The sequence below is a fragment of the Eumetopias jubatus genome, unplaced genomic scaffold (assembly GCF_037043125.1).
Source record: "Eumetopias jubatus isolate StellerSeaLion01/CBP00866 unplaced genomic scaffold, mEumJub1_p1.0 scaffold_2, whole genome shotgun sequence".
NCBI lineage: Eukaryota > Metazoa > Chordata > Mammalia > Carnivora > Otariidae > Eumetopias > Eumetopias jubatus.
The window spans coordinates 7805715-7832710 of NW_028274808.1; the positions used below are offsets into that span (position 1 = coordinate 7805715).

The 26996-nt window shown below is 36.7% G+C and overlaps 1 protein-coding gene across 1 annotated transcript in view; it reads right to left on the minus strand.

The window, feature by feature from the left end:
• Nucleotides 1-26593, minus strand: part of GPM6A (glycoprotein M6A) — a 44202-nt gene extending 17609 nt beyond the window's left edge. Inside the window, exons 1-2 of the mRNA XM_028099735.2 lie at nt 26406-26593; nt 8033-8189 (exon numbers count right to left, since the gene is read on the minus strand). Of these exons, the coding sequence (XP_027955536.2) occupies nt 8033-8189; nt 26406-26446 (198 nt within the window). The 5' untranslated portion in view covers nt 26447-26593. The remainder of the gene's footprint in view (nt 1-8032; nt 8190-26405) is intronic.
• Nucleotides 26594-26996: the final 403 nt, after the last annotated feature.

Sequence of the window (26996 nt, forward strand, 5' to 3'; positions counted from 1 at the left end):
TAGTTGGGAGCACAGCCTCTGACAGTGGTTTTCAACCATGGCCACACAGGGGGAGCATTCGGCAACGATGAGAGAGAAAGGCCTTGCCCATGCAGACTATATCTACATGTATACATTTTAAAATATCTATTTATTAAAGAGAGAAAGAAAGAGAGAGAAAGCGAGTGAGGGGAGGGGCAGAGGGAGAGAATCTTCCAGCAGACTCCCCGCTGAGCACAGAGCCTGACGCGGGGCGCGATCCCACGACCCAGGACATCACGACCTGAGCTGAAATCCAGAGCTGGATGCTTAATCAACTGAGCCATCCGGGTGCCCCAGACTATATCTGTATTTTAAAACATTTCTGCAGGTGATTCTAATGGGCTTCTGGTGTTAAGAACTACTGCTCTATTGGAATCAGTAAAGCTCTCAGGGGTACATTTGACATGAGGACTTCATTGATATTCATCTTTAGGATCTTCAGAGGACCACATCTGAGGTAAAAAAAAAAAAGGTGAAGTTGGGATGATTTGCCAGAAATTTATGCCAGTGTCAGCCAAATGCATGGATGAGTGAGGCACTGGACATGAACCAAATTTCTAAATCAGAGTTTCTCAAATTCAGCACTGTGGAAATTGGGGGCCAGCAAATTCTTTATTACGGGAATGTCCTGCACCTGGCAGCAAGCTTAGCAGCATCTGTGGCCTCAGGCCACCAGATGCCAATTGTGTAGCCACCATTTCTCAATGTCCTCAGGGAGGAAAGCAGCCCCTGGTTGAGAATGACAATCCTAACACAAAATAATACGGAATCGAAGAAGAGCAAATCAATACCTGAGTACGCTACCACTATACATGCAAAATGGAGCAGCATGAACAATACTGAACTCAGCAGGCTCCAGAAAGCACACCGTGTAAAGTTTACTGCAGAAAAAAATTATGTCACTTATTATGTAAATTAACTTGGAAATATGCAATCATCATCATCTTCATTGTCATCATTATGGCCCCAAACTACCTAAGCACAAGCGGTGATCAGAAAATTGTTTTAAAAATGATTTGCTACGTGTATAGCAGCTGCATTCATCATTGCCAAAACGTGGAAGAAATGAAGATGTCCTTGAGTCAGTGAATGGATAAATAGACTGTGGTCCACCCAGACAACGGAATATCACTCAGTACTAAAGGAAGTGAGCTATCAGGTCATGCAAAGATGTGGAGGGGACCCTAAAAATTCATATTACTAAATGAAAGAAGCCAATCTGAAAAGGCTACCTACTGTATGACATTCTGGAAAAAGTAAATCTATTAAGGCAGTAAAAAGATCAGTGGTTGCCAGGGGTTAGGGGAGAGGGACGATGAATAGGTGGAGTGCTGAGGGCTTTTAGGGCAGACGGACTGCTTGTGTGACGTTATCATGGTAGATACATGATACTAAACATTTGTCCAAACCCCTAGAATGTGCAACACCAAGAGCTGAACTAATGTCAGCTATGATCTTTAGGTTCATTGGCTGTGGCAAATGTACCACCCTGGTGTGGGATTTTCACAATGATGGAGGCTGTACATATGTGGGGGCCAGGGGGGATACAGGACATCTCTGTACTTCCCACTCAATTTTGATGTGAACCTAAAACTGCTCTAAAAACCAACATCTCTTTTAAAATATGTTAACTGTAATGTTTCCTTCTTTACTACCTTGCATCGGTCTCATTCATTGAACAAATCAAATGCAAGCACTTCAGAACGTTATACACAATCTATTAGGATTTTGCACCTGCCTGATCTAACACCTTGATAACTGCAGTATCCTAAACATTTCATTCTAACTTTTAGCCTTCAGGTTACTCATAGAACTTCCTTCTAACCTCCAAAACCCAGATTTATGAGCCCCTCTTATTCATCAGTTCATTAGTAATTAAAATTTCCTGTGTGTCAACAATGTGCACTGTACAAGGCCTCGGGTATGTACGGGTCAACAACAGACTTTTAATCACTTTTTCTCTGTGAAAACACAGTAAGTGTCCCTGTTCATCAACATGCTCAGCATGTGTGTGCGTGTACAAGTCGCCTGAACTGTTCCAACTAGACTGGAAACTCCCCAGAAGCAGGGACACTGTCTTGTACCTTTTCACATCACCAGTGCCCAGCATGGCAACTCAGTCTATGTAAGAAATCCTCAAAATATTTAGTGAAAGGGATTTTACTTTTACTTTCTTTCTTTTTTTTTTTTTTTTTGAGAGAGAGTGAGTGCATGTGAGCGGGGAGGGGCAGAGAGAGACAGAGAACCTTAAACAGATTCCCTAACGAGCTCAGAGCCTGATTCGGGGCTTGATCTCACCACCCTGAGATCCTGAAATCAAGAGTCGGATGCTTAACCGACTACACGGTTTTTACTTTTTCAAGCCAAGACAGGTTTCAAGTAAAATAAATAATTTTAAAAATAAAAGCGTCACTGGCCTAGTAGAATACATTCTTTTCCAGCAAATATTACTATAGAGGACATTTTCTTTTAGTGAATGCTATTTTAATATCAATTATATAGCCAATGTGTGAGAAATTTTTTTTTTACCAAGGATCCCAATATAATAATGCTAAGCTTAGTAATTCCTCAGTGAACGTTTAAATTTTTACATCCTTAATGTACTTAGTTTCCCCACAAAGCAACATAAACCACAGAAGTTAATCTCAAAATGAGAAAAATAGGCAAAGAAACAGAGTCTCAAAAAAATGTGGCGAAGCATGATTTGCCTGTATAATATTACTGATTTAAGGGCAAAGTCATAAAATATACGGTTCTTGCTTTTATTCTAAAAGTAAATATAAAAGCAAGTATCTTTTGCATCAAGATTATTCCCAGCATAGCGGGCACAAAGTTCTTGGTTGGAAAACAGAGGTATCCATTAACCAAACAGTTATCCATGATGATTATTTCATCCCTAACCGAGTGGCCTATTTAAATAATTATTACATGTATGAAAATATTTGGTACATCAACATCAATGAAACCAATTTAAAAAATTATTTCATTTCCAGTGGCCAGACATGTCTTGAATTAAAAAATCTAACATGAGAAGCCCTTACATTTTACAACAGGTATTCTCGTTTTGTCAATGTCATTTTATGAGGCTAACTGAAATTTTCTGTCAACTTTTATGCTCAAAATCTTGAAAGAATGAGACTTGTTTTCTTTTTTCCTATAATTGATGTGATATTATCATTAATATCCAAAAAGTCAAACTGAGATTGGTCTCCTGTCCCAGTATTTACAGTTTGGGTCTGAAACCCTGCATGGGATCTGCTTCAGATACATGTGGCAAATAAAATGCTGGTTCCTTCCTCCACAATGCAGTGCTTTTTAACACATTATTTCCAAACATTACCACTGTGCTTGAAGCAGTTTATGTTTCCCCTTGTACTGAGAAACTAGTGTGACAGTGTATTGTTATAATCTAAAAAAAGTGACCTTGCCCTCTCCAGGTTAGGTGTATCCTAGAGAGCATAGGCCTTATTGTAGGAACTCTGGCTTGCAGTCTTGGATCAAAAACATTTGTTTTTAATTTAATTTCAAAAGACACTACACTTTAGAGATAGACTAGAATGAAGAGTTCCTTGATGACAACTTTACTTAGAAAGTTACCTTAGGACTCCTGATGGGCAGTCATCAAAATAGAAAAGTATGTGTTCTGTGTTCCACACAGCATCCTTGTATTGTAAAAAAAAGAGGTAATTCATGATCAAGGATAAAAGCAAAGGTTCAAATGAGGATATCTCCGCAGTGAAGGACTTCCAATTATCACTGAGTGATCTCCCCAAAATGTAAAACAGAGAGCGGCTGATGAGTTACAAAAGACCCTCCCAAACAGATAAGTATCCCACTAAATATTAGCCCCAATGCACCACAAAATGACAAGGCGAATCCTGATCAGGAGGGATCGGGAGGTTGGTGACGGGGCTGTGTGCCAGACGAGTCACTGATTTCCAGGTGGTGGTTTCCTCAGCTGTGAAATGAGAGGAATATCTGTTTCTACTTCACACAGTTGTCTGGAGCATTAAATGCCCTAGGATTTTGTAAAGTGCATTGCACAGCAACTGGCAGATATAAGCACCTAACAAACATTTCCTATTATTATTACTGCACTTATTATTAAAACTAGATTGTAGGCTATGAAAATGAACTATGAGTTATGACATATTGAACAGATTTAAAGGTAATTATATAGAGTGTAGACACACTGGTCTAAAATGCTGTGGCCAAAATCTATAAGCATCTGAGGCTAATGGGAAAGGTATTTAAAAGTAAATAAATAGAATACATTTCATCATCTGTAAAATGAGATTAACAATAGTAGCTGTTTAATTTTATTGCTTTAAACACCATATGCAGCACACTGTTGTGAGCTGAATGTTATTTTTCTCCAAAATTATGTGATGAAGTCCTAAGCCCCAGTACCTCGTAATGTGAGCTTATTCGGACACAGGGTTTTTACAGGGAGGTAAGAAAATTAAAAATGAGGTTATTAGGGTGGGCCCTAATCCAATATGACAGGTGTCCTGGAGACAGGGAGAGCTGAGCACAGACATGCATTCAGGGAGGGCATCACGCGGAGATGAGGGTAATGATCGGGGGATGCCAAAGACGGCCAGCAACACACCAAGGCTGGAGGAACAGATTCTCCCACGTGGCCTCAGAAGGAACCAACCCTCCCAACACCCTGACCTGGGACTTCTGGCTTCCAGAAATGTGAGACAATAAATCTCCACTGTTCAAGCCATTCGCTGTGGTCCCTTTGTTATGGCAGCCCTCACAAATGAATACACATATTTTCTAAAGTTTTTCTTGTTTTATTTGGGTCTTAGGGCAGGTAATTTGTGAAAAATAAATGTAGGAACTTCCACAGAGAGAAGCACATTTAAGAATTCCATTACTTCAAAACGGTTGGGCTTAAAAATCTAAAGTGTCAGAACAAGCATAGATTCTGAGATCCACGTTGGTGTTATAATGGTAATTAGGAAATTTTGGGAAATGAGAAAGCTTAGTGATGGCACAACATACTTCCAGACTTCAAAATGTGAAACACTGAATGCCTCCCCAGTTGAAGCTCAATATATATGATTTTTGGTTTAATATTTAATGGAAATTCAAAGAAAATAAGTATTTCTATATTCATTAAACTTATTAAGCTCATGTTTAATGTATCGAATAACGTGTTGACTCGTACTCAACTTGGTGCCATTTAATATTTAACTTAAGTAAATTTTGTTACTTAAAGCATTTTAATGACTTTTCACATGATATCATAATACAAAGGTTAATACTGTGCTTTTATGTTTTATGTGTCCCACGCTCAGGGTTTTGAAGGATAGCATTTAAAATGTTGAAATGAACCTGAATTCGTATTGATACCGCATGAGGGGAAACTCATAATGCAGATCAACTTATGCTTTCAAGAGCATTCATTAAGAAAAGAGAGTATTGATTAGCATCCTCTATTCAGTGATATAATGCTGCTTTAATATTAACTGCATTTGTGCTGATGTAGATTCAGTTGGTAACCATTTTACTTTTTATACAACATGGAGAGACAGGGACTGAATAACAAGTTTCTTTTACTCCCAATTCTGGAAGCTTTTCACTTAATATGGTTGTTGCCGAAAACAAGAACGAAAACAAAACCACAACTATACCACCCTTGAATATTATTCAGTATTCCAAGAAATGCATTGATGTAGCATCAAGAGGACATTTTTAATGTGAAGGAAGACTAATAACCCAGGCTAACAGGTGAACTCATAGAACACAGAGTAGACTGTAAGGTATAATTTACCTACAAATGAAAAAAAAAAAGGCAGCAGAGTGGAAATAGGGAACAAGGGAAGATGAGTAGCAGGAGAGGGTGACTGAAACCCACTCCCCGTTCACTGTGACTGCAAACCCTGCAGGACAAGCGAGGTGGGTGTGTTGTGTGCAGAGAGGGTCACAGGTCCCATGACCCTGTACTTCTGGGCAGGGGAGTTGGGCCCCTAAGTGCCCCACTGCTCTGCAGATGCACAAGCATGTAGCTCCTACTTCTGCGGAGTTCTGCTCATTCCCAGGCAGCAAAGGGGGTGCTAAAGGAGTGGGTGGGGTGTCTCAGGGGCCCAACTCCCTCCTAATCACCTCTGGAGGAGCCCATGCAGCTGTGTCAGCCTTCTGGTCTGCTGGGTGGGACTGATGAACACTTGTTACTATTATAGGAAGAAAAAGGTGGCTCATGTTTGTGCTTTAAACATTCTTATTTGAAATATCTTTGGGATGTTTGAATGGTAAGCAGACAATTATTAACTGTACACAGATGTGTGTTTTCTTCTGTGATGTTTTACCCCTGCATCCAATCCTACGGAGTGATTTTACAATTCTCAGCACAACAGCATCATCAACTGCACTCTTTCTGGCCAAAGATTTCTCTCCCCAGTGGTAGAAATGTGCTTAGGTATTTTCTTTTTCTCTATTATTTCAATAGTGCTTTAGAATCATGGACTCTCTAAGCTGGAATGAGCTTTAAGGATGATGTAATATCTTCATTTTGTAAATGAGTAAGCTGTGATCCAGAGGAGTTAAGTGCCTCACTAAGGTGCACACATGGTATTATAATAGTACTGTCCCAACTGGAAGAAAGCCTATCATTAATTGAAATCACTGTACTCTCTTGGCAGAATATAAATGAACCTCAAATCACAACTTGCTTTTTTTTTAAGATTTTATTTATTTATATGACAGAGAGATAGAGCCAGAGAGCACAAATGGGGGGAATGGCAGGGGGAGAGGGAAAAGCAGACTCCCTCCTGAGCAGGGAGCCCGATGCGGGGTTCGACCCCAGGACCCTGGGATCATGACCTGAGCCAAAGGCAGACGCTTAACCAACTGAGCCACCCAGGCGCCCTTCACAAGTTGCTTTCTTAATAGAGAAACTGCTGAAGGTACCACTGATAATTGGCTCACAGAATAGTCTTATTTTATTTTTTAAATGACTCAAAGACCTTTAACTTAACTTCCACCAAATCTGTAATTTGGTATTACTAATCCTAAAGACTTAGTTATTACAATAAGTATCATTCCAGGAAAGAAAGGAGTCTTATAAGCAATGATTCCAAAGACAACTGCAAGTACCCATAACACTGGGCAAACTATTTTCAGATAATTATCACCTCTGACTCTAAGCACCATGATAGAACTTGCTACAAGCTGGTAAAATTTTGGTTTTACCAGCGAAAGTTTGGTGGTTAACAGCTATTTTCAAACTTTTATGTAAGACTGAAATAAACTATATCATTCACTATTAGAGACCTCTTACTTAATATGAAAGATATGTAGACGTTCTTATAGAACATTGGAAAAAGAAGAAAAGCCTGTTAGTCAATGGTGGGAGTTCCAACATTTCTTTATAGGAAAATCACTCTGCATAAAAATGCTAAGTCCTTTCAACTGTATTACCCTTAATTTTTAAACTGCTCTTGTGCTTTAACAGATATACATGCATTGTCTGCATTGTATTAGCTTTAGAATAGGACTACAAGTTTGATTTACCATTAAATATCATATCAGTCAGGATTTAAAACATAACTAAATATAATAGTATAATTTTTACCTTATGTCATATTAAACAGAAATTACATAGTATAGTTCCCTCAAATTTACAGTAAAATGCAAAGGCATATATTTAAGGAGGGGAGACACATGTATTGTCCCAAATTGCAGATGGACTTTTTCTGTTATTCTAAATATTGTATGGGAAGCCCAAAGCCCTTTGGGAAAAAAAAATCATGAATCAATCTCCAGCTTTGCTGCCTCTAAAACAAAAAACAGTTGTGTTGCATATGATTTGAGGATCTGCAGCTGAATTTTCACACGGAATAATCTTAACTTAGAAAATAGTATTTTTAAGATTTTAGATCGCCATCAGAGGAGGGAATGTTACCGTGATAAAAAAATAATTCTTGGCAGATGAATACAAACACCTGTGTGCTATTGCAACAAGCCCACATTAAACCCTGAACATTGACAAATAACATACCCAGGCGCTCACGCATCTCCCGCAAGTGGTGATTTTGAAATCCCCATAGAGATCTTTGATGGCACCGGTCGTGAAGAAACCTTCCACCATCAGCAGAATGCCATACACAAAGAAGGCAGCCGCGATGCCGTAGATCACGTACTTGAAGATGTCAATCCTGGGGGAGAAGAGACAAAGGGATTTATTTCAATAACTCTTCATGCCTGATTGGCAGCAACTGATTCTCACGTGCTCAGGCTCCTTTGGAATGACAGCCACAGAATATTTATGTCCATAAGGGAGGTTGGACTTAAAAACATTTTTGCTTTAGAGGCCTAATGTTTGTATATATTTTTTGTTCAGCCTCTTCTAGTATTTGTTGACAGGGCTTTGACCTTTGTTTTCCCCTCTTTTCTTCCTGCCTCCCCTTCCCTGGTTCACGCCAAGGTAGTCTTGGGCAAGCACTGAGTCACATTGTGAAAGACGTCTGCTGAAATTCATTTGTTAAGTAGGATAATCATCATATCATTTCTCCAATTATGACAAAGTATCAAATATAAAGATTTATATATCTACTACCGAGTTTTGAAAACAAAAGAGGAAGAAAGCATCATGGTAATGATAAATCCATTTTCAATTAGATGACCACCTCATATTTTTCTTATTATAGCCAATTATAATTATGTTTTATTCCACACTTATCGTGAACAGTCACTAATATTTTCTGCTGATATCAATGTCAATAATGGAAAAAATTATGTTTTTAAAGAAAAGTTACAGTTTTGAAAAATCAAGCCTTTAAGGCAGAATCACTAATGGATTCAGAATTTGGCTATGGAACTGGGCCTGAGCCCAGTTTGGGCATAATACCATGGAGGAATGGGAGGGCATTCTTTCCTTTCTCATGATTCAGTGCCCATGTATTTAAAGGCAGAGGGCAGGGAGAGACACCTGTATCGTCTATAAATTGCAGACAGATGTTTCTGTTATTCTAGATACTAAATGAGAATCCCAAAGCCCTTTGGAATGAAAAACCGTAAGTTAACAATTTTGCGACTTCAAGAAACAAAGCTACTTGGGGCACCTGGGTGGCTCAGTTGGTTAAGCATCTGCCTTCGGCTCCGGTCATGATCCCAGGGTCCTGGGATCGAGCCCCGTGTTGGCCTCCCTGCTCAGCGGGAAGCCTGCTTCTCCCTCTCCCACTCCCCCTGCTTGTGTTCCCTCTCTCGCTGTGTCTCTGTCAAATAAATAAAATCTTAAAAAAAAAAAAAAGCAACAAAGCTACTTGTGTAGCCATGGTATGTGGAGAGGTATATATGTTAGCTAACATTCTGCTTTCATACTCTTGAGATCCATTTGTAAGAAAATTGCTCTATATTTCTCACTGTCAAGTTTATTTTTTTTCTCTTTCCTCTCATTATTAGAGTATGAATGGAGTAGATACTGGTGGAGGCCAATGATGGAGATACCCTGTTGACTCTTTATCAGGGGACAAATGAGGGATTAGAAAGCTTGAGCATGCTGATAGAGATTTAGAAACTCTTGATGTTATGACAATATTTTTTAAAAAATACATGTAATAGCATAAGTGAATTTGTTGCATATAAAAAGAATAAGAAGAGCCTGCTAACATTCACTGTACCAGGGCAATTGTTTAGTGACTGATTTTCACTGTCTGAAAATCTAAATATTGCACAATTTTACTTGTCAAGGGCAATGAGGCAGATGATGTGAACTTGTAAGCTTATTATGCATGTGAAAGAATCTGAGGATTTCAACTTACAGATGGGACTTTGAAGAATTTGATTCAATGGGCTTCTCCATAAAACTTTTAGGTTAAAATGACATGTTTTAAAATATACTTAAATTTTTATTCAGAAGTAATTTCAAATTTATAAAGAAGTTGTGGAAAATGAACAGTATGAAGATAAACTCGACATCCTTGATCTATTTTATAATATTTTACCTCATTTACTTTATTGTTTTCTTGTGTTTCTCTCTGTCTCTGGAGAATTACATCTGAACATAGAAAAATTCTCCACAGTATACTTACTGACTTCAGGGAATCTAATATTGATGTAATACTTGTGTTAAATCTCATTGTATTCCAGTTTTACCAACCGGACTGACCCAGTGATGAACTTTCTGGCATCTTCTCTCCCAGTAAGGGATCCAGTCTAGGGGTAAATACTGCAGTTATTGGCCACCTGTCTTTACTTTCTTTTAACCAGGAACACATCCACAGCCTCTTTGTCTTTATGAAATTGATGCTGTTGAGGAGTAAAATCCCACTCTGTCCTTATTAGATATAACATTCTTCACTTTGAGTTTCTCTGATGTTTCCTCTTGATTAGACTCAGATTACTCATTCATGGCTGGAATACAATAAAGGTGATTTTCTGTGCATCTGCCCCTCAGTAGTGATGCTGATTTGGATCATCTAGACAAGATGATGTCTAATTTCTGTACTGCGCAATTGCTGTTATTTCCCTTGTAGCTAGTAAGTCATCTGTGAAGAGATAAACATCCTGTTCTACATTGAAATTTCCTGCCAGTGTTAGCAGTCATTGATGGATCTTGACTAATCCAATCTTCCTACTGCATTAACAAAATGCTCATTTTCTAACTGTAGTACTCATTCACATTTACCAGTTGGTACTAGATATTCTGACATAAGCAAGAGCCCTCCCTTTTCCCCTTTTTATTAATTTTTTGTTTATTTGTCTATTTATTAATTATATGAACTAAGGATGTCTGCTTTTTTCTCTGAAGTTTATAAGCCACTACTCTTCTTAATTATTTTGGTGCTTAAGTTTTTCTAGACTTGGCCAGTGGGCATTCCCAAAGCCGACTCCTATATCCTTGTGACGTGTGCCCATCATTTTTTGTAAAGTATTCCTTTCTTTCTCACACAGCAAGAGGACCGAGGCTCTCTTTGTACATACCTCCCTCAACCCCCAAATTAGGCATCTCTTTGCCAAGCCCTGGTTCTATTTTTTTAATGTGTCTATATTTATTTTTTAATTTAAATTCAATTAATTAACATATAATGTATTATTTGTTTCAGGGGTACAGGTCTGTGATTCATCAGTCTTATACCCCGTGTTCATTACAACACATACCCTCCCCAGTGTCCATCACCAGCCACCCCATCCCTCTACCCCACGTCCCCTCCAGCAACCCTCAGTTTGTTTCCTATGATTAAGAGTCTCTTGCGGTTTGTCTCCCTCTCTGGTTTCATCTTTTCATCTTATTTCATTTTTTCCTCTCTTCCCCTATGATCCTCTGTTTTGTTTCTTAAATTCCACATATCAGTAAAATCATATGATAATTGTCTTTCTCTGATTGACTTATTTCGCTTAGGATAATACCCTCTAGTTCTATCCACATCGTTGCAAATGGCAAGATTCCATTCTTTTGATGGCTGCGTAATATTCCATTGTAAATATATGCCACATTTTCTTTATCCATTCATCTGTCGATGGACATCTGAAGCCCTGGTTCTTTTAATGAGCAGTAGTATTGGAGACCAAGACGTGGGGACTCGTTGCTGCTGTGATATCTTTGCCTCTTGGTCTTTTCAGCGTACCAAGTTAGGGAATACATGCATGTACACACACACATTCATATATACAATGACATAAACACGTACATTCAGGTATCTATGTATATATGCGCATACATGTACCGGTGCGCATATATTTGCATATCAGACACACACGTATTTTAGAACTCTCGAGTTCATAGTGATATTTCCAAATCTAATCGATTCCCACAGGGGTTTTTTTGTGGCCTTCCCCCACTCTGTATTTGTATGACCTTCTTCCTTAGTGAGAATCCTAATTCCCAAGAATAACACATATATTCTTTTGTTTGATTCATAATAAATCTAAAACTATTTCAGTATTATTTCATCCAAAGTATTACAAAAATCAAACCTATCTGAAAAGAATGCAGAATGTTTGCAAATCCCCTAACCCTCCACCCAAGACTAAGAATATATAGTCAAACACTGAGTTTCTAAATTACTTGGATTAGTTCATTCTTTTTTCTTCCTTTCATTGGGCTTACGGCATTCATTTGAAATGCAGTGGCGATCTATTTGTTTCAGTTTGTTTCAGTTTTAGGTCCTCCATCCCAACAATATTGACTTAATTTCATTTCTGAACATATAGAATATCATTAACATGCTTCCAAGAGTCAAATCTGTATAAAAAAGATACCCCCAGAGAAGGGTCATGACCTCCCCTATCCCTTCCGACCTATTCCTTGTTCATTGCTCCCTTGCATCCTTCTTGTGTTTTTTTATGTAAAGGCAAGCATGTGTATATGTGTGTGTACATATTCCTGTTTTCCTTTTGCTTTTACATAGAAGGCGGCCTATACACATGCTCTTTTGCACTTAGCTTTTATTGATCAGTAATATCCTTAAAATCACTCCATATCAGTTCAGAGATCTTCCTTATTTTCTTCGACAGCTGCATGGTAGTCCTAGTGTATATATGTATTTATTTACCCCATATTCTATGCTTAAATATTTAGATAGATAATCAATATTTTGCAATTACAAATAATACTGCAATGAATAATCTTGCACAAATGTATCAGAATAATTGATAGTGTATATTTAGGGTAGGAGGATGGATGAGTTGAAAAGCAAAAGCACGCAGCTTTGTTAGAAACTGCCAAATTCCTCTCTGTAAGGGTTGTACCGTTTCTGCATCCCCAACAGGGATGTATGAGACTCCTTCTCTACAGCCTCAACAAAAGACTATATTGTCAAGCTTTTGAATTATTGCTAACTGATGGGTGATAACTGGTATCGTAGTTTTGCTCTATTTATCTTAGTAAGAGTGAAATGGAACGTCTTTTTATAGAATCATAGGCAACATTTGTCTTTTTGTGAATTGTCATATCTTTTGCCCACTTATCTGTAAGATTTGTATATTGGGAATATTTGGTTTTTACCTATAACACATGTTGCTAATATTTTCTCCTAGTGTGCCATCTGTCTTTTGACTTTGCTTATGGCATTTTGCCGTGACACTTAAAAAAACAAAAACTTCGATGTTGTCTAAGTTATCTGTCTTCTCTTTTGTTACACTGGGATTTTAGTAATAGTTGTAAGCCTTTATTTATACCCAGGTTATACAGGAATTATGTTTTCTTCTAGCATGTGTATCATACCATTTTATTACACTTAGACTTCTGATCAATTTGGTGTTTATTCTTTGGGTAGTGCAAAAACTGGATCTAATTTTACCTTTTTCAAAATGGCTGTCTATCACACCGGAAAACTCTCAGATGTGGATGCCTCTCTGGGGGATGGGGAGGTTAGCAGCATCCATATTTTATAGGTTCATATTAGTTACAATATCAAAGAGTGAAGTGGCGTTGTTAATTTTGTCCAGTGTTATAATAGCCTTATTTGTATTATTTCTAAAAGTCCTCTTCTGAAGACATATATTTGGGGTATTTTGGGGTGACGTGATATGATGTCAGGGATTTGCTTGGATAAAACTCCAGGTATTCATATATTACTTATAAAGTTAAGACGTTCAAAAATAAAAGCTATAAAAATTAAAAGAAAAAGAATGAAGAAAAGGTGTCTAGTTGTCCTAACATCATTTATTAAAAAAGACCACCTTTGGAGGGGATTAAGAGTACACATCCTGATGAGCACCGGGTGTTGTAAGGAAGTGTTGAATCACTATACTGTACACCTGAAACTAATATTACACTGTATGTTAATGAACTGGAATTTAAATAAAAACTTAAAAAGAAATAAAGTGCTATGCAAATGAAAAAAAAAGTGCCTCCAGAAAGAACTATATAGGCATATTTACTGTGCTCATGTATTGCTAGACTTTTCTGGTATTTTCATACTTAGAAAAAGCTTCTATAGGTAGCAATTGTTGCAAAAGCAGAAAAGAACATTGGTGACTGTGGTAGGTTAAAAAAATGCTTCCCTCCAAATATATTCACTTCTTAATCCTTGAAGCCTCTGAATATTACTTTATATGGCAAAGAGTCAATTTTACCTTCTATGGTGTACATGGTGATAAGTTAAAGATCTTGGGAGGAGAAGCTTATCCTGGAAAACTCGGGTGGACCCTAAAGGCAGTCACAGGTATCTTTATGAGAGATGGGCAGAGGGAGTTTTGAGAAAGATACTCAGAAAAGGAGGCGGGACAGTGAAGATGGAGGCAGACACTTGAGTGATGGGGCCTCAAATCAAAGGATGCCTGCAACCAGCAAGCCTGTGAGAGGCAAGGAACAGAATCTTCCCTAGGGTCTCAGGAGGGAATGCAGTTCTGCTGACACCTTGGCTTTAGACTTCGGGCCTCCCCAACTGTGAGAGAATAAGGTTGTATTGTTTTAAGGCACCGAGTTTGTTATAGTCGACTCAAGAAACTCATACAGTTACTTTATTTCTTTACTTCTTTAGTATTTCTGTACCTGTAAGGACTATTTTAAACTAATTTGCATATTGTCTAACGCACGTGTATGTTAAAAAAAAAAAGAATATAGGACAAGTTGCTAGTGCATATGATATACCTCTTCTCAAAGTCGGGAAATGGCTGCTTCCTCCTAAGCACCTAAAACCAGTATATTACCGAGTTGGAGGTGAGTGGATTTTCTAGCTCAGAGTTAGATATTTATGTATATCCTATACAACCTCAGTAAAAAAAAAAAAAAAAATACATCAGCAATTTTAGAGACTACTTGAAACTGTTTTAGAATCTTCACAGTTGTGATGGAGAATATCCAAGTTTTATTAGTTTTTAAGTGAGGCAAAAAACACATAACACGAGCTCTAGCCTCTTAAATTAAGTGTACAACACAGTATTAGCCATAGCATGGTGTTGTACAGTAAGTGTTCAGAACTTGTTCATCTTGTGTAACTGAAACCCTAAACCCCGCGAACAGGAACTCCCTGTTCTTCTCCCCAGCCCTTGGCTAACATCATCCTACTTTCTGTTTCTATGAGTTTGACTACGTTAGGCATCTCATGTAAGTGGAATCATGCTGTATTTGTCCTTCTGTGACTGGCTTATCACTTAGCATAAAGTCCTCAAAGTTCATCCGTGTTTGGAGAACATAACAGAACTTTCTTCTCTTTTATGGCTTAATGATATTCCATTCCGTGTATAAAACTCCTTTCCTTTACCATTCATCTGTGGACGGACGTTTAGGTAATGTCCACATGTTGGCTATTGTGAATAATGCTGCAATTAACATGGGAATGCAAATCTCTCTTTGAGATCTTGATTTCAAACCATTTGGATAAATAACTGGACGTGGGATTGCTGGATCATACTTTATTTTGTTTGTTTTTTATGTAATGGTTATACCACCTATTGTGAGGTGATATCTCATTATGGTTTTGATTGACATTTCCTAGACGATGAGTAATGTTGAGTATCTTTTTTTCATATGCCTGTTGGCCATTTGTATGTCTTCTTTGAAGAAATGTCTATTGGAGTCTTTTGCCCATTTTAAGTCAGGTTCTTGTTTTGCTATTGAGTTGTAGGGGTTCCTATATAGTTTGGATATTAACCCCTTATTGGATATATGGCTTGCAAATATTTTCTCCCATTCTGTAGGTTGCCTTTTCACCCTGTTAAGTATTTCTTTTGCTGCACAGAAGCTTTTAAGTTTGATGTAGTCTCACTTGTCGATTTTTGCTTTTGTTGCTTGTGCTTTGGTGCCATATCCAAGAGTCATTGCCAATCCCAACATTATGAAGTTTCCCCCTCTATTTCCTTCTAGGAGTTTTATGATTTTAGGTCTTACATTTAGTTCTTTCATCAGCTTTGAACTGAATTGATTTTCGTCTATAATGTAAGATGAAGGTCCAATATCATTGCTTTGCAAGTGAATATCCAGTTTTCCCAGCACCATTTATTGAAGAGACTACCCCTTCCCCATTGTGCCTGGGCACCCTTATTCAAAATCACTTTGACTATACAAGATTTTCTTTCTGGGCTCTCCATTCTGTTCCATTAATCCATATGTCTCTTATGTCACGACTACATTGTTTTCTTTCTTTCTTTCTTTTTTTTTAAGATCTTATTTATTTGACAGAGAGGGAGAGAGAGCTAGTGTGCACAAGCAGGGGGAGTGGCAGGCAGAGGGAGACGGAGAACCTGGCCCCCGCAGAGCAAGGAGTCCAACAAGGGGCTCGATCCCAGGACCCTGGGATCATGACCTGAGCCGAAGGGAGACGCTTAACAGACTAAGCCACCAGGCGCCCCACTACTACACTGTTTTGATTACTGTAGCTTTCTACTATGCTTTGAAATCAGGAAGTGTGAAGCTTCCAGCTTTATTCATCTTTCTCAAGATTGTTTGGTTATTTGGTGTCCTTTGTGATTGCACAGAATTTTAGGATTTCTCTATTTCTGTAACAAATTCTGTTTGGATTTTGCACTTAATCTATGAATCACTTTGGGTAGTATGGGCAGTTTAACAATATTATATCTTCCAATCTATGAACATGAGATGTCATTACATTTATTTGTAGCTTCTTTAAATTATTTCACCACCTTGGTTAAGTTTATTCCTAAGTGTTTTATTCCTCTTGATTCTATTGTAAATTAGAGGATGTCATTTGGAATTTAGGCCTCTTACATTTGCTAAAACTTGTTTTCTGACCTAACATGGGATCAATCCTGGATGATGTCCATGTGCACTCAAGAAGGATGTGTATTCTGCTTGTTGGGTAGAATGTTCTAGATAATTCTGTTAGGCCCATTTGTTCTACAGTGTTGTTCAACTCCTCTGTTTCCTTATTCATCTGCTGTCTGGTTGTTCTATCCTGTATAGAAAGTAGAATATTGAATTCCCCTACAGTTATTGTGATGCTATCTATTTCTCTCTTCAGGTCTGTCAATATTTGCTTCATATATTTGGGTGCTCTGATGTTATGTGCATATATATTCTTGGTGAACTGACCCACTTATCATTATATAACATCCTTTGTTTCTTTTGACAGTTTTGACTTAAAGTCTATTTTGATTGATATTTTTATGGCCATCCCTCCTTTCTCTCGGTTATCATTTGCATGGAATATCTTTTTTCATGCTTTACTTTTAGTGTATGTGTGTCTAAATCTAAAGCACTTCTCTTGTAGACTACATATGTTTGGACCTTATTTATTATTCATTCAGTCACTCTATGTCCTTTGACTGGGGAATTTAATCCCTTTATGTTTAGTGATTATTGGTAGGAAAGGACTTATTATTGCCATTTTGAATTGTCTTCTACCTGTTGTGTAGCTTTTTTTTGTCTCTTCCTCTGTCTTCCTTTCTATTTTGTTGATTTTTTTCTTTTGACATGGTTTGATTCCTTTCGTACTTTCTTTTGTATACCTTCTAAAGGTATTTTCTTTGAGATCATGATGGGTCTTACATAAAACACCTCATACTTAATCTATTTTAAGCTGATAACAACTTAACCACAATTGCAAATAAACACTCTAAAGTTACTTTTCCCCTTTATACACTTTATGTTACTGGTGTTACAATTTACACCTTTTAACATTATTTATCCGCTAACACACTTTTATAGTTTATACAGTTTTTTGTATACCTTTGTCTTTTAACTTCTATGCCGGAATTAAAAGTGATTTACATACATTACAGTTTTACAGTCTGTATTTGTCTATATATTTACCTTTACCAGTGAGCTTTATACTTTCATGGGCTTTTTTGTTGCCATTTAAAGTCCTTTCATTTCAAATTTGAAGGGCTCCCTTTAGCATTTCTTGTAAGGCAAGTCTAATGGTGATAATATCACTCAGCTTTTGTTTATCTGGGAATTTTAAAAAATTTCTCCTTCATTTTTGAAGGATAATTTTAGCAGATACAGTATTCTTGGTTGGTAGTTTCCTTTGTTCAGTAATTTGAATATATCACCCCACTCTCTTGAGGTGAGGGAGTGTTCCACCTCCAGACCCTTAAGCACAACTTCAAGTCTGTTTTGCACATAAAGTAATAGTTTCAGGTTCCAGGGATTAGGTTCTGGATATCTTTGGGGGCCATTATTTAGCCTGTCACAACCTATACATGTAACGAACATTTCCAAACAATCAACTGTTCTTACATAAAGCTTTCTTCAAACAATCGTAGGATGGACATTTACTAATGTTACATTCCAAAATGCATTTAAAAATTTTAAATCGTCAATATATTTAAGTTATGATATATCTGACATTATCATATTGGCTTGAATCCCTCTTTCACTAAAGTAATCTTTTATCAACATGCAATATATGAACTTAACAGAACAAAGAACTTTGAATATGACATTAGAAAAATTAAATTCTTCTTATCTATCAAAATGAGTATTCTGTTAATGATATGTCAACAAAATGCATTAATAACCCCTCTGATTATGAAATCACTGATTGTGTCCATAACAGGATGAAATAGCAGATTCCATAAGAAGTCTTTGTTTTGCTACTTTTGTGTTTTTTTTTCCTACTTCTTAAGCAATTCATGAAAGTACTTAACCTCCTTTCTGAATGTGAACTTTAAAATTTGATATTTCTCTAAACAACTGTTTTACTGATTTAAAAGCAATATATGTCCATTGTAGAGAAAAATAAAGTTAAAACCAGAAAATCAGATTATTTACTGCTTACCCTCCCAGTTTTTTTTCTCATAGTAATTATAATTCATTCCAAAAGTTATAATTATTCTATACTGCTTTACAAACTTCATTTTTGGCAAATATACCATGAATATTTTAAATGTTATCAATATATTTTTTAAGATTATGGCATATTCTATCATTTGAAGGTATCACAATATATTTTACCAATTCTCTACTACTTTCATTCAATGGTAGGAAGGATAATGGTCCCTCCAAAGATGTTCGTATCTAACCTCCAGAACCTGTGAATACGTTATCTTGTTCAATGAGACTTGGAAAATGTGATTAAATTAATAATTTGAGATTTGGAGGTTATCCTGTGTTGACAGGATGTAATATATTATACAATATAATCGTTAAGTCCTAATAAATGAAAGGAAGATGCAGAAGAATCAGAGTCAGATCCAGAGAGAGATCTGAGATGCGACAGTGCTGGCTTTGAAGATGGAAGGGGCAAGCCAAGGAATGCAGGTGGTCTCTAGAAGCTGGAAGAAATAAAAATACAGATTCTCCCCTGGAGCCTCCAGATGGAGCACAGTCCTGCCAATACCTTGATTTCAGCCTATTTCCATAAACCCAGTAAGACCCATTTCAGAATTCTGATATCCAGAACTGTAAAACACACACACACACACACACACACACACCCCAAACAATAAATTTGTGTGTGTTTTTTTTTAATTCACTAAATTTCAGCAGCAATAGGAAGGTAATGCACCACCCTTACAAACAGCATGGTAATAATGATCATTTCAGATAAATCTTTGTAAGGAATGTATTGTCAAAGTGGTATCTGGAAAGTCTGAACCAAAATAAAAATGCATTGAGAACAGTTAGAGGGCTTATTCTCTGTTTCCCAATACCATGTATTATCATTTAATTTTTCTGATAATTTGACAGTAAAAACAATAGTATCATTTTAATTAATTTTCTTGATTTAGTAGTATGGATGAACATATACTTACAATCTATCAATCATTTGTATTCTTCAATGAGGTATGTTTTTATATTTTTCCTACTGCAAAATGTATCCTTTTGTTGTTGAATTAACTCTGCCTTTATTAAAATTAGGACCTCTTGTCATGTAAGTGGTAAATATGTTTCTCGGTTTTGTGTATTTTTTATTATTTTAAAGTAATAATTCACAGAATAAAATTTAATTTATATTATATCAAATCCATATATACTTTCCTTTGTGATATCTTACATTTCTTAGTTACTTCTTGCCCCATGATAAAGGAAATCTTAATCTATTTTTCTTCTAGCTTCTACAAATTCATTTATTCTTGAATTTAAAATTTTCAATTCATCTGAAAGTCTTTTGGTAAAAATGTGAATAGGGACATAATTTTATATTACTTATAACTACTTATATATACTTAATTCTCTTTTTACTCTCTCTATTCTAGTCCATTTGATATATATATTTTTTATTCCTGTGCCCTACAGTATTAATTATTGTAGGTTCTCCATTCCTTCTATTTCTTAACTTGATGCATCCTGGAAATCAGCTCAACTACTAACTCTACCATTCTTGGATTCCTATCTGTTTCATCTGATGTGGATGGCACTTTGCTAATATATCTTTCCCATGTCAGTGTTTGAGGAAAATCAATCTGTCTTGTTCTACTCTGGATCCCTAAGGATTAGAAGAGTAATCGACACATAGTATAAACCACTATTTTTTGCTGAATGAGCGGATTCATTAAAAGACAAAGGAGACAAAAGATTAGGCTGAAAAATTATATCTGCATATTTGAAAACAAAAACACAGAACTATAATAAATACAATAAGTTTTAAATTCCATACTTGCTATTCAATTTGCAAAGCAGGCAAAAACACTAAGATAGCTGCTCTTGAATAAAGACTAAGGTTTAGCAAGTGAATTATGGGTTGTAAGCATCTCAGAACGAGAAGTTCATTAACAGCCTTGTCTGAATACCTTCATTCTCAGGCAAATCAGTACATTCCAAGGCAGACCAAGTACTCCTTAGAAAACTCTTGACTTTTGGAAAGTTTACAGAGCCAAAAACTATTGCCCTATAAATTGGAATCCAACCAAAATCTCTCTCTGAATCACAAAAAGCAAAGCAAGTTTTCCTCTACCAGATATGTAGAGGAATGTGAATGAAATCATCATGTTCTCATTTGTAAATATTTGTTTCTAAAGTTGCTGTATTCCTGGAAGTTAGAAAAGAGAAGAGAAATTAGATCTTTGAATTCTAATTGAGTCTGAAACCTACTTTTGGTGCTTACTTTGAAACATCTACTCTAGTCAAGATGTACAGCATTAAGAGTATTGTGGTAAGTAGGGTATGTGCAGGGACAAACACCTTTAGGAAGCGTGATACAGGGCATTAAAATCGTGGTCCAGCTTCAGGGAAGACACCACCATCATAATCGAAACCATCATCACCACGGTCGGCTGGAGAAGCATGTTCATAAACAGGTGCATAGTCTTAATAGGTACCAGCCCTTTATAACTGTTTTAAAATATCAACTCATTTTATCCGAGTAACAGCCTCAGGGAGTTGGCATTAGTTAAGTCTCTTTTACGGATGATGAGGGACTGAGGCAGACAGGTTAAACTTGTCCAAGGCAAGAAAGTAGAAAGGGGCAGATACCACATGAAATAAACCGGGGAAGTTTGACCCCAGAACCAGTGCTCAGTTCTACACTTGCTTGTTTTTCTACCTCAAGTCCTCATGATTTACATACTTGGTTTCATTGTTGTTGTTTTATATGAGTGAGGTGTTTTTGTTTGTTTGTTTAACACTCATTTGAGGATTACTAGTCTGGGTGAAATACTGTATAAGGAGATGCTTTCTGTGTTTTAAACCAGAAGTTAGGAAGTCTATATGGTGTTCTAACGTAAGTTCTATATGGGACTGAAATTATTTTTGAATCTCCAAGACTAATCAATAATCTTGCTTCAATACTAATTTGTCTGATCTTCAAAATTCTTGTAAGCAGAAGATTCCAGCAATCTGGTTTGATTGTCAGTCTCCTGGCAGTTGACGTACTGCTGTGATTTCTGTCATTCAATGAAACCTGGTTTTGTTTTACCATGAACTCCTGCTTTCTTTTCCTTTCTCATTCCCATCCATGACTGTTTTCTATTTTGTTTAGTTCCAAGAAATAAACATCTGAACTATAAGCAGATTTAGAGATTTACATACACAGGAAGTTGAGAGCAAAACCAATATGTCTATTTTATCTGAGCTTATTGCCTGCTTTTGTTTTAGGCAAACAAAGATTAATTTTTATGTGTGCATTCGATACCAAAGAATTCATTATCTAGTAACCTCAGTTCTTGATGCATTAAGTTCAAGTCACAGTATTAAACTTTGAAAATAAAATACATTCACTCTGAAAATCAAGGGTACCGGATCCTAGACCCTCACTATAATTTGTCAAAATCCAAACACAGTTCCTGTCTAATTAATATACAGGGGCATGTATTTGTGAATAAGACTGTCTCTTGCTCAGTCCTCCAGAAAGTTACTCAAGAAGCCAAGTCACTTAGCAAAATTAGTGGTCTGGATTGTTTGAGATCTAATTTTCTAACCAGTTTCCATATTTCATTGTCCTCTATGAATCTGCTCTGCAGAAGTAAAATGCATACCCTGCTTCTTGCTCACTCAGCCAAATGAAAGTGATGGAACACATAATAATACCTTGCCAAGAGCAGGTAAGGAAGTCTGATTCACAGATCAGAAAATGATCTCCTCCTTGGGCACCTGGGTGGCTCAGTTGGTTAAGTGACTGCCTTCGGCTCAGGTCATGATCCTGCAGTTCCTGGATCGAGTCCCCGCATCAGGCTCCCTGCTCAGTTGGGGGTCTGCTTCTCCCTCTGACCCTCCCCCCTCTCATGCGCTCTCTCTCTCTCTTACTCTCTCTCTCAAATAAATAAATAAAATCTTAAAAAAAAAAAAAGAAAATGATCTCCTCATCACATAGCAGAAAGTGGTAGAGCAGTGAACTGTTGCCAGCGTGGATTGGGCCTGAATGGAGATGCCAAACCAAAAAAGTTGTAGTCGGAGTGTAAGAATATCCTTCAAGGGAAGCAGTGGGCTAGACCACACTCTCGTTGTCACAACACTTGGGAGCCAACAAAAGACCACGGACTTGAAAGGGATGAGAAGCTTTTCAGAAACCGAGTTAATGAGAAGGGACAGAGTGATACTTAAAAATATATCAGTGGGTCACAAAATCTTTGAGAAATTCCCTCTATTCTCTCTCTACGGGGATGTCTACTTCTCAAATGGGATCTGACACAATGGTTTGATGGATGACATCAGCTGAAGATGGAGGAGCTACACTTCGGTCACCTTCCTCTAGTGAAGGCTGATGGTATTGAGAATTTTATGTCCAAAACACAGGTTGCATGAGAATGGAGATTATTCCTATATGTATTTATAGTACTTACGAATTTATAATATTATTTATTATTTATACACAAACTTATTTATGAAAAGTCAGTTTTGCATGCTAGACAGATGATTACTGAAATGAAATCATCATCTTTCACTCTGCCTGACCTTCACATTTCTTCCTATAGACTAAGAGATGTTGCCCATGTTGAGATGTGTGCATGTGTTTAAGAGAAAGAAGACAGTGAAGAGACAGAGATAGAGAAACTGAGATAAAGAATGAAGTAATCCCCAGATCCTGGTGACCACAGGAGAAAAAGTGGAGGCTTGGGCAATTGGTTTTATGTTTTAGTTCACACATCCAGTAAACAGGCTTCTTTTCCTTTTTTATAAAGGAAATGAGACAGGAGTGCCCAATTTGGTGGAACCAAGCATGTGAACTGTGGAGAAAAAAACAGACTATAAATGACTAAAATTGGCCAATGGGTGCTTTCTTCCCATTCTCTTACACATTCTTTTCCAAATTTACCTTAGCTCATTTCCAAGCAAGCCATATTGCCTGCAAATTCATCTCTCAGCCACCTCTATTCTGTATTTCCTTATTTTACGCCCTCTGTTTCCCCTTCACCTTACCTATTCCTCGGATATCCCTATAAGGCAGCATCCCATAGGATAATCTCTACTTGCTCTAAACCAGTATGTAAATCTTTGAATGTCAGTTGGCACCAATGGTACCTAGTATTTATGGTACATATCTTCCCTCTGTTTTCATGAACCGTTTGCTGCCAGGGAAAGAGTCTGAATTCCTTCGGTAGCTTCAGAAGGCCTTGTATAAAGAATTTTAGTTATTTGAAATATAAAAACAATTTGAGCACTTGCTTTTATTCCAATCAAAATGGTATTCTTCCCATTCCAAAAATGCATTATTAATTTCACAGTTAACTTCCAATGGGACAGAGAAAAGGTAAAAGTACCAAATTAAGCTATGATCTCTGATTTCTCTTCTGAACTCCCACCCACACTACTCCTTCAGAGCTTTAGTAGAATTCTGTGATATATTAAAGTCTGCTGTCTAAATGTCAAGTAAGTATCTTGACAATTGGTTTCTAATAGATGTATACAATCATCTCATTTCATTTATTAGACTCATCATTTCTTACAAACTTCTATTCTATATCTAAAGTTAGCAATTTGGATGTAGCCTAACTATAGAGAATCTGTAGATTTTAAGGACATCTGTGGTAGCTTAAAATAATGCACAGTGAAAACATATTTTGTCCAGTGTGGGCTGAGATAAAACTGAAAAGAAAATGTCAGTTTTATCACATTAAAATATATCCTTGCAATCATTTTCTCAGGGATCTCTGAAACTAACCTGCAATAATCCAAAGCATTTTCAGACAGTTCAATCATATTCCAAATGATGAATATCATTTATAAACTTTCAAGGACCAATTCATGCTATATAGCTAATGTAATGGAAATTGATGAACTGTCTGCTAAGGGCTTTAAAGAATTTAATTTAATGGATAATGGTAATTTTTCAAAACTAATTTGTAAAATAAAATTACATTGGGAAATATGAGGAAAATGATATAATTCCTTTGGTTTTTTTTAGGTTATGATTTTTAAAATTTGCTATTAGTTCATCTCCATTAGTCACTGACACTGATGAAGCTCTAAATTGATACTTCAGATTTAGGGACTGTTTTTTAAATAATCTCAGTTCTTAACTGAGTGGGTCATCAACTGCTTTCTCCTCTTAGTAACTATGTCTGGAGAGGTTCTCAGTCTCACACATGCTTTGTCATATTTCTTATTTTATGGCCAATCTTTCCCAAATTTTAAATGCCAATGTATTTTAGATAAACATAAATATTTCAAATAAGTATTTCCTTTTCCTCAGAATTTTGCTATGCACTCTGTCCAAGGGTACAGGCCCTCCACTCTGCAAAGTAGGAAATTCTTGCTCTATTACTTAATAGAAATGTATACCATTTTTCTCTTTTCTTTACATAGAAATCAGGAACTTGAATTAATAAAATAATAATCTGTGAGCAATATTTTGTTCAAGATTATCTGTCTGTAGCTGATGAATTATTTAAAAATTTAGCAATATGACATATTTTCTGATATTGAAGTTGGAGAAAAGTTGTCTTCTACCTAGAAAGTTGTCCAGGTTGACCAAGTGTTGTCTTAGATTAGGGTCTTAAGTTGTAATTACACCACCTCAGTAGGAACTGGCCCTGGGTAAATAAGAAATGTCATTAACCTTTTTGATGGAGTTATGAGAGTAAAAAGCAAAGTCACTCTCACCAGCCATATTAACTACTAAGATTTGTAACTCTAAACCCATCTTATTCCAGGAAAAGTCTATATAAATTAAGATCATTGAATTTACTTAGAATGACAAAATAAAGCAACATGAAAAATATTACAAAATTGCATAGTATCAAGAAGCATGAAATAAATGCAAGAGCTTGTAGGGGCCATAAATGCTATGGTGGCTAATGAAACTGAAAGTCTACTATTGGCTGGGATTATCAAATACAGTGTAAAATAAGCTATCTTCTTTTTGTGGGCATTGCATCACTGAATAAATGATCTGAATTGGGAATTTATTTGGAACTGAATTCAGTCCTAAACATGTGTTATCTGTGATATTAAGTAATAAGGGACTGCAACTTGATCACCAAACTCTTTTGCTTCCAGACTATGTTTGAGTTACTTTTTAAAAAATATTAAAGGTTAGTGATCCTGGGAGTTTGCACTGTATGAGTTAAATGTACATTTTAAGCATAAATCAGGTTTACAGAATGCTGTTAAATATTACTTATGATTTTTTGTTAACAGAAGTCAATAAGAACCATTCACCAAGATTTCTTAGGAAGTTCACATCACTTCTGTGAGGCAGGGAAAGAAAGATGATATCATACCCAATGTTGAATTAAAAAATTTAAAAGGTAAGGGCACCCATAGAGTTTTGGTGATTGTCCTAGAATTAGCTGCAGAGTCTACATTTATACCTGGACCTGTTCTCTACTCTCTGCTCTGTTCTACTAGAGCAGCCTCTGCTCAGATTAGAAGAGCAAACGAAATGAAAGCATTCCACTTAATGGTAACTGAATTTTTGATAACACTTGACAGTCAGATTAAAACTCAGATTAAGTCCAGATGCAGTTGGCTTCAGATCTTCTGCTATGTGTCCTGTATTCATGGTAAAGGTCAATGTTCTTTTGACTCACATATTTATTTCTTCATCTATAACATTACCTCCCTGAGTGCTAGACCCCTATTTATTCGACACGCAGCAGTGTGAACATATACTTTCAACACGAGAAGCAATCCTAGAATGACTTACATGGTGAAGACATCGAGTGTATCTCCAGCGGTTCTTGCCATCTCAAAGTAGGTCTGCAGAATGTTGACAGTTCCAGACAGTGCTTCATGGCCACAACCACAGAACAGGGCTACCCCAGCGTAGAGCAGGATGGTGGCAATCAGGGAGGCATAGGGAATGCCTCCCAGGCATTTAATACAGCACTCAAAACACCCTGCAGAAGACCAATGGAAGACAGTTAGGATTTAATATTTTTTCTTCATCTATATTAATATTAATATTACGTTAATAAGTTTTCGTTCTTAGAAATAAGTCAGCATCATGGGAAGGCGTATTTGCAGTTATAGATGACATCAGGTCAACATGTACATCCAGTCTGCCCTGCAGGGTATAAAAATCAAGTTTCTTAATTATAAACCCATCCTCTACAAGTAAGAAAATATTTAATTCCATTGAAGGCTTCCTCTTCTACCTCCAAACCAACAGAAACTCTTCCTTCCTGACCCAGACTTCCCGTAATAATCTTCACCGTGTATATCATTCTATCTTGACTTTATTGCTGTCAAATTTCATCTGCTTAAGTTTTTATTTCAATGACATATAATCTATGGA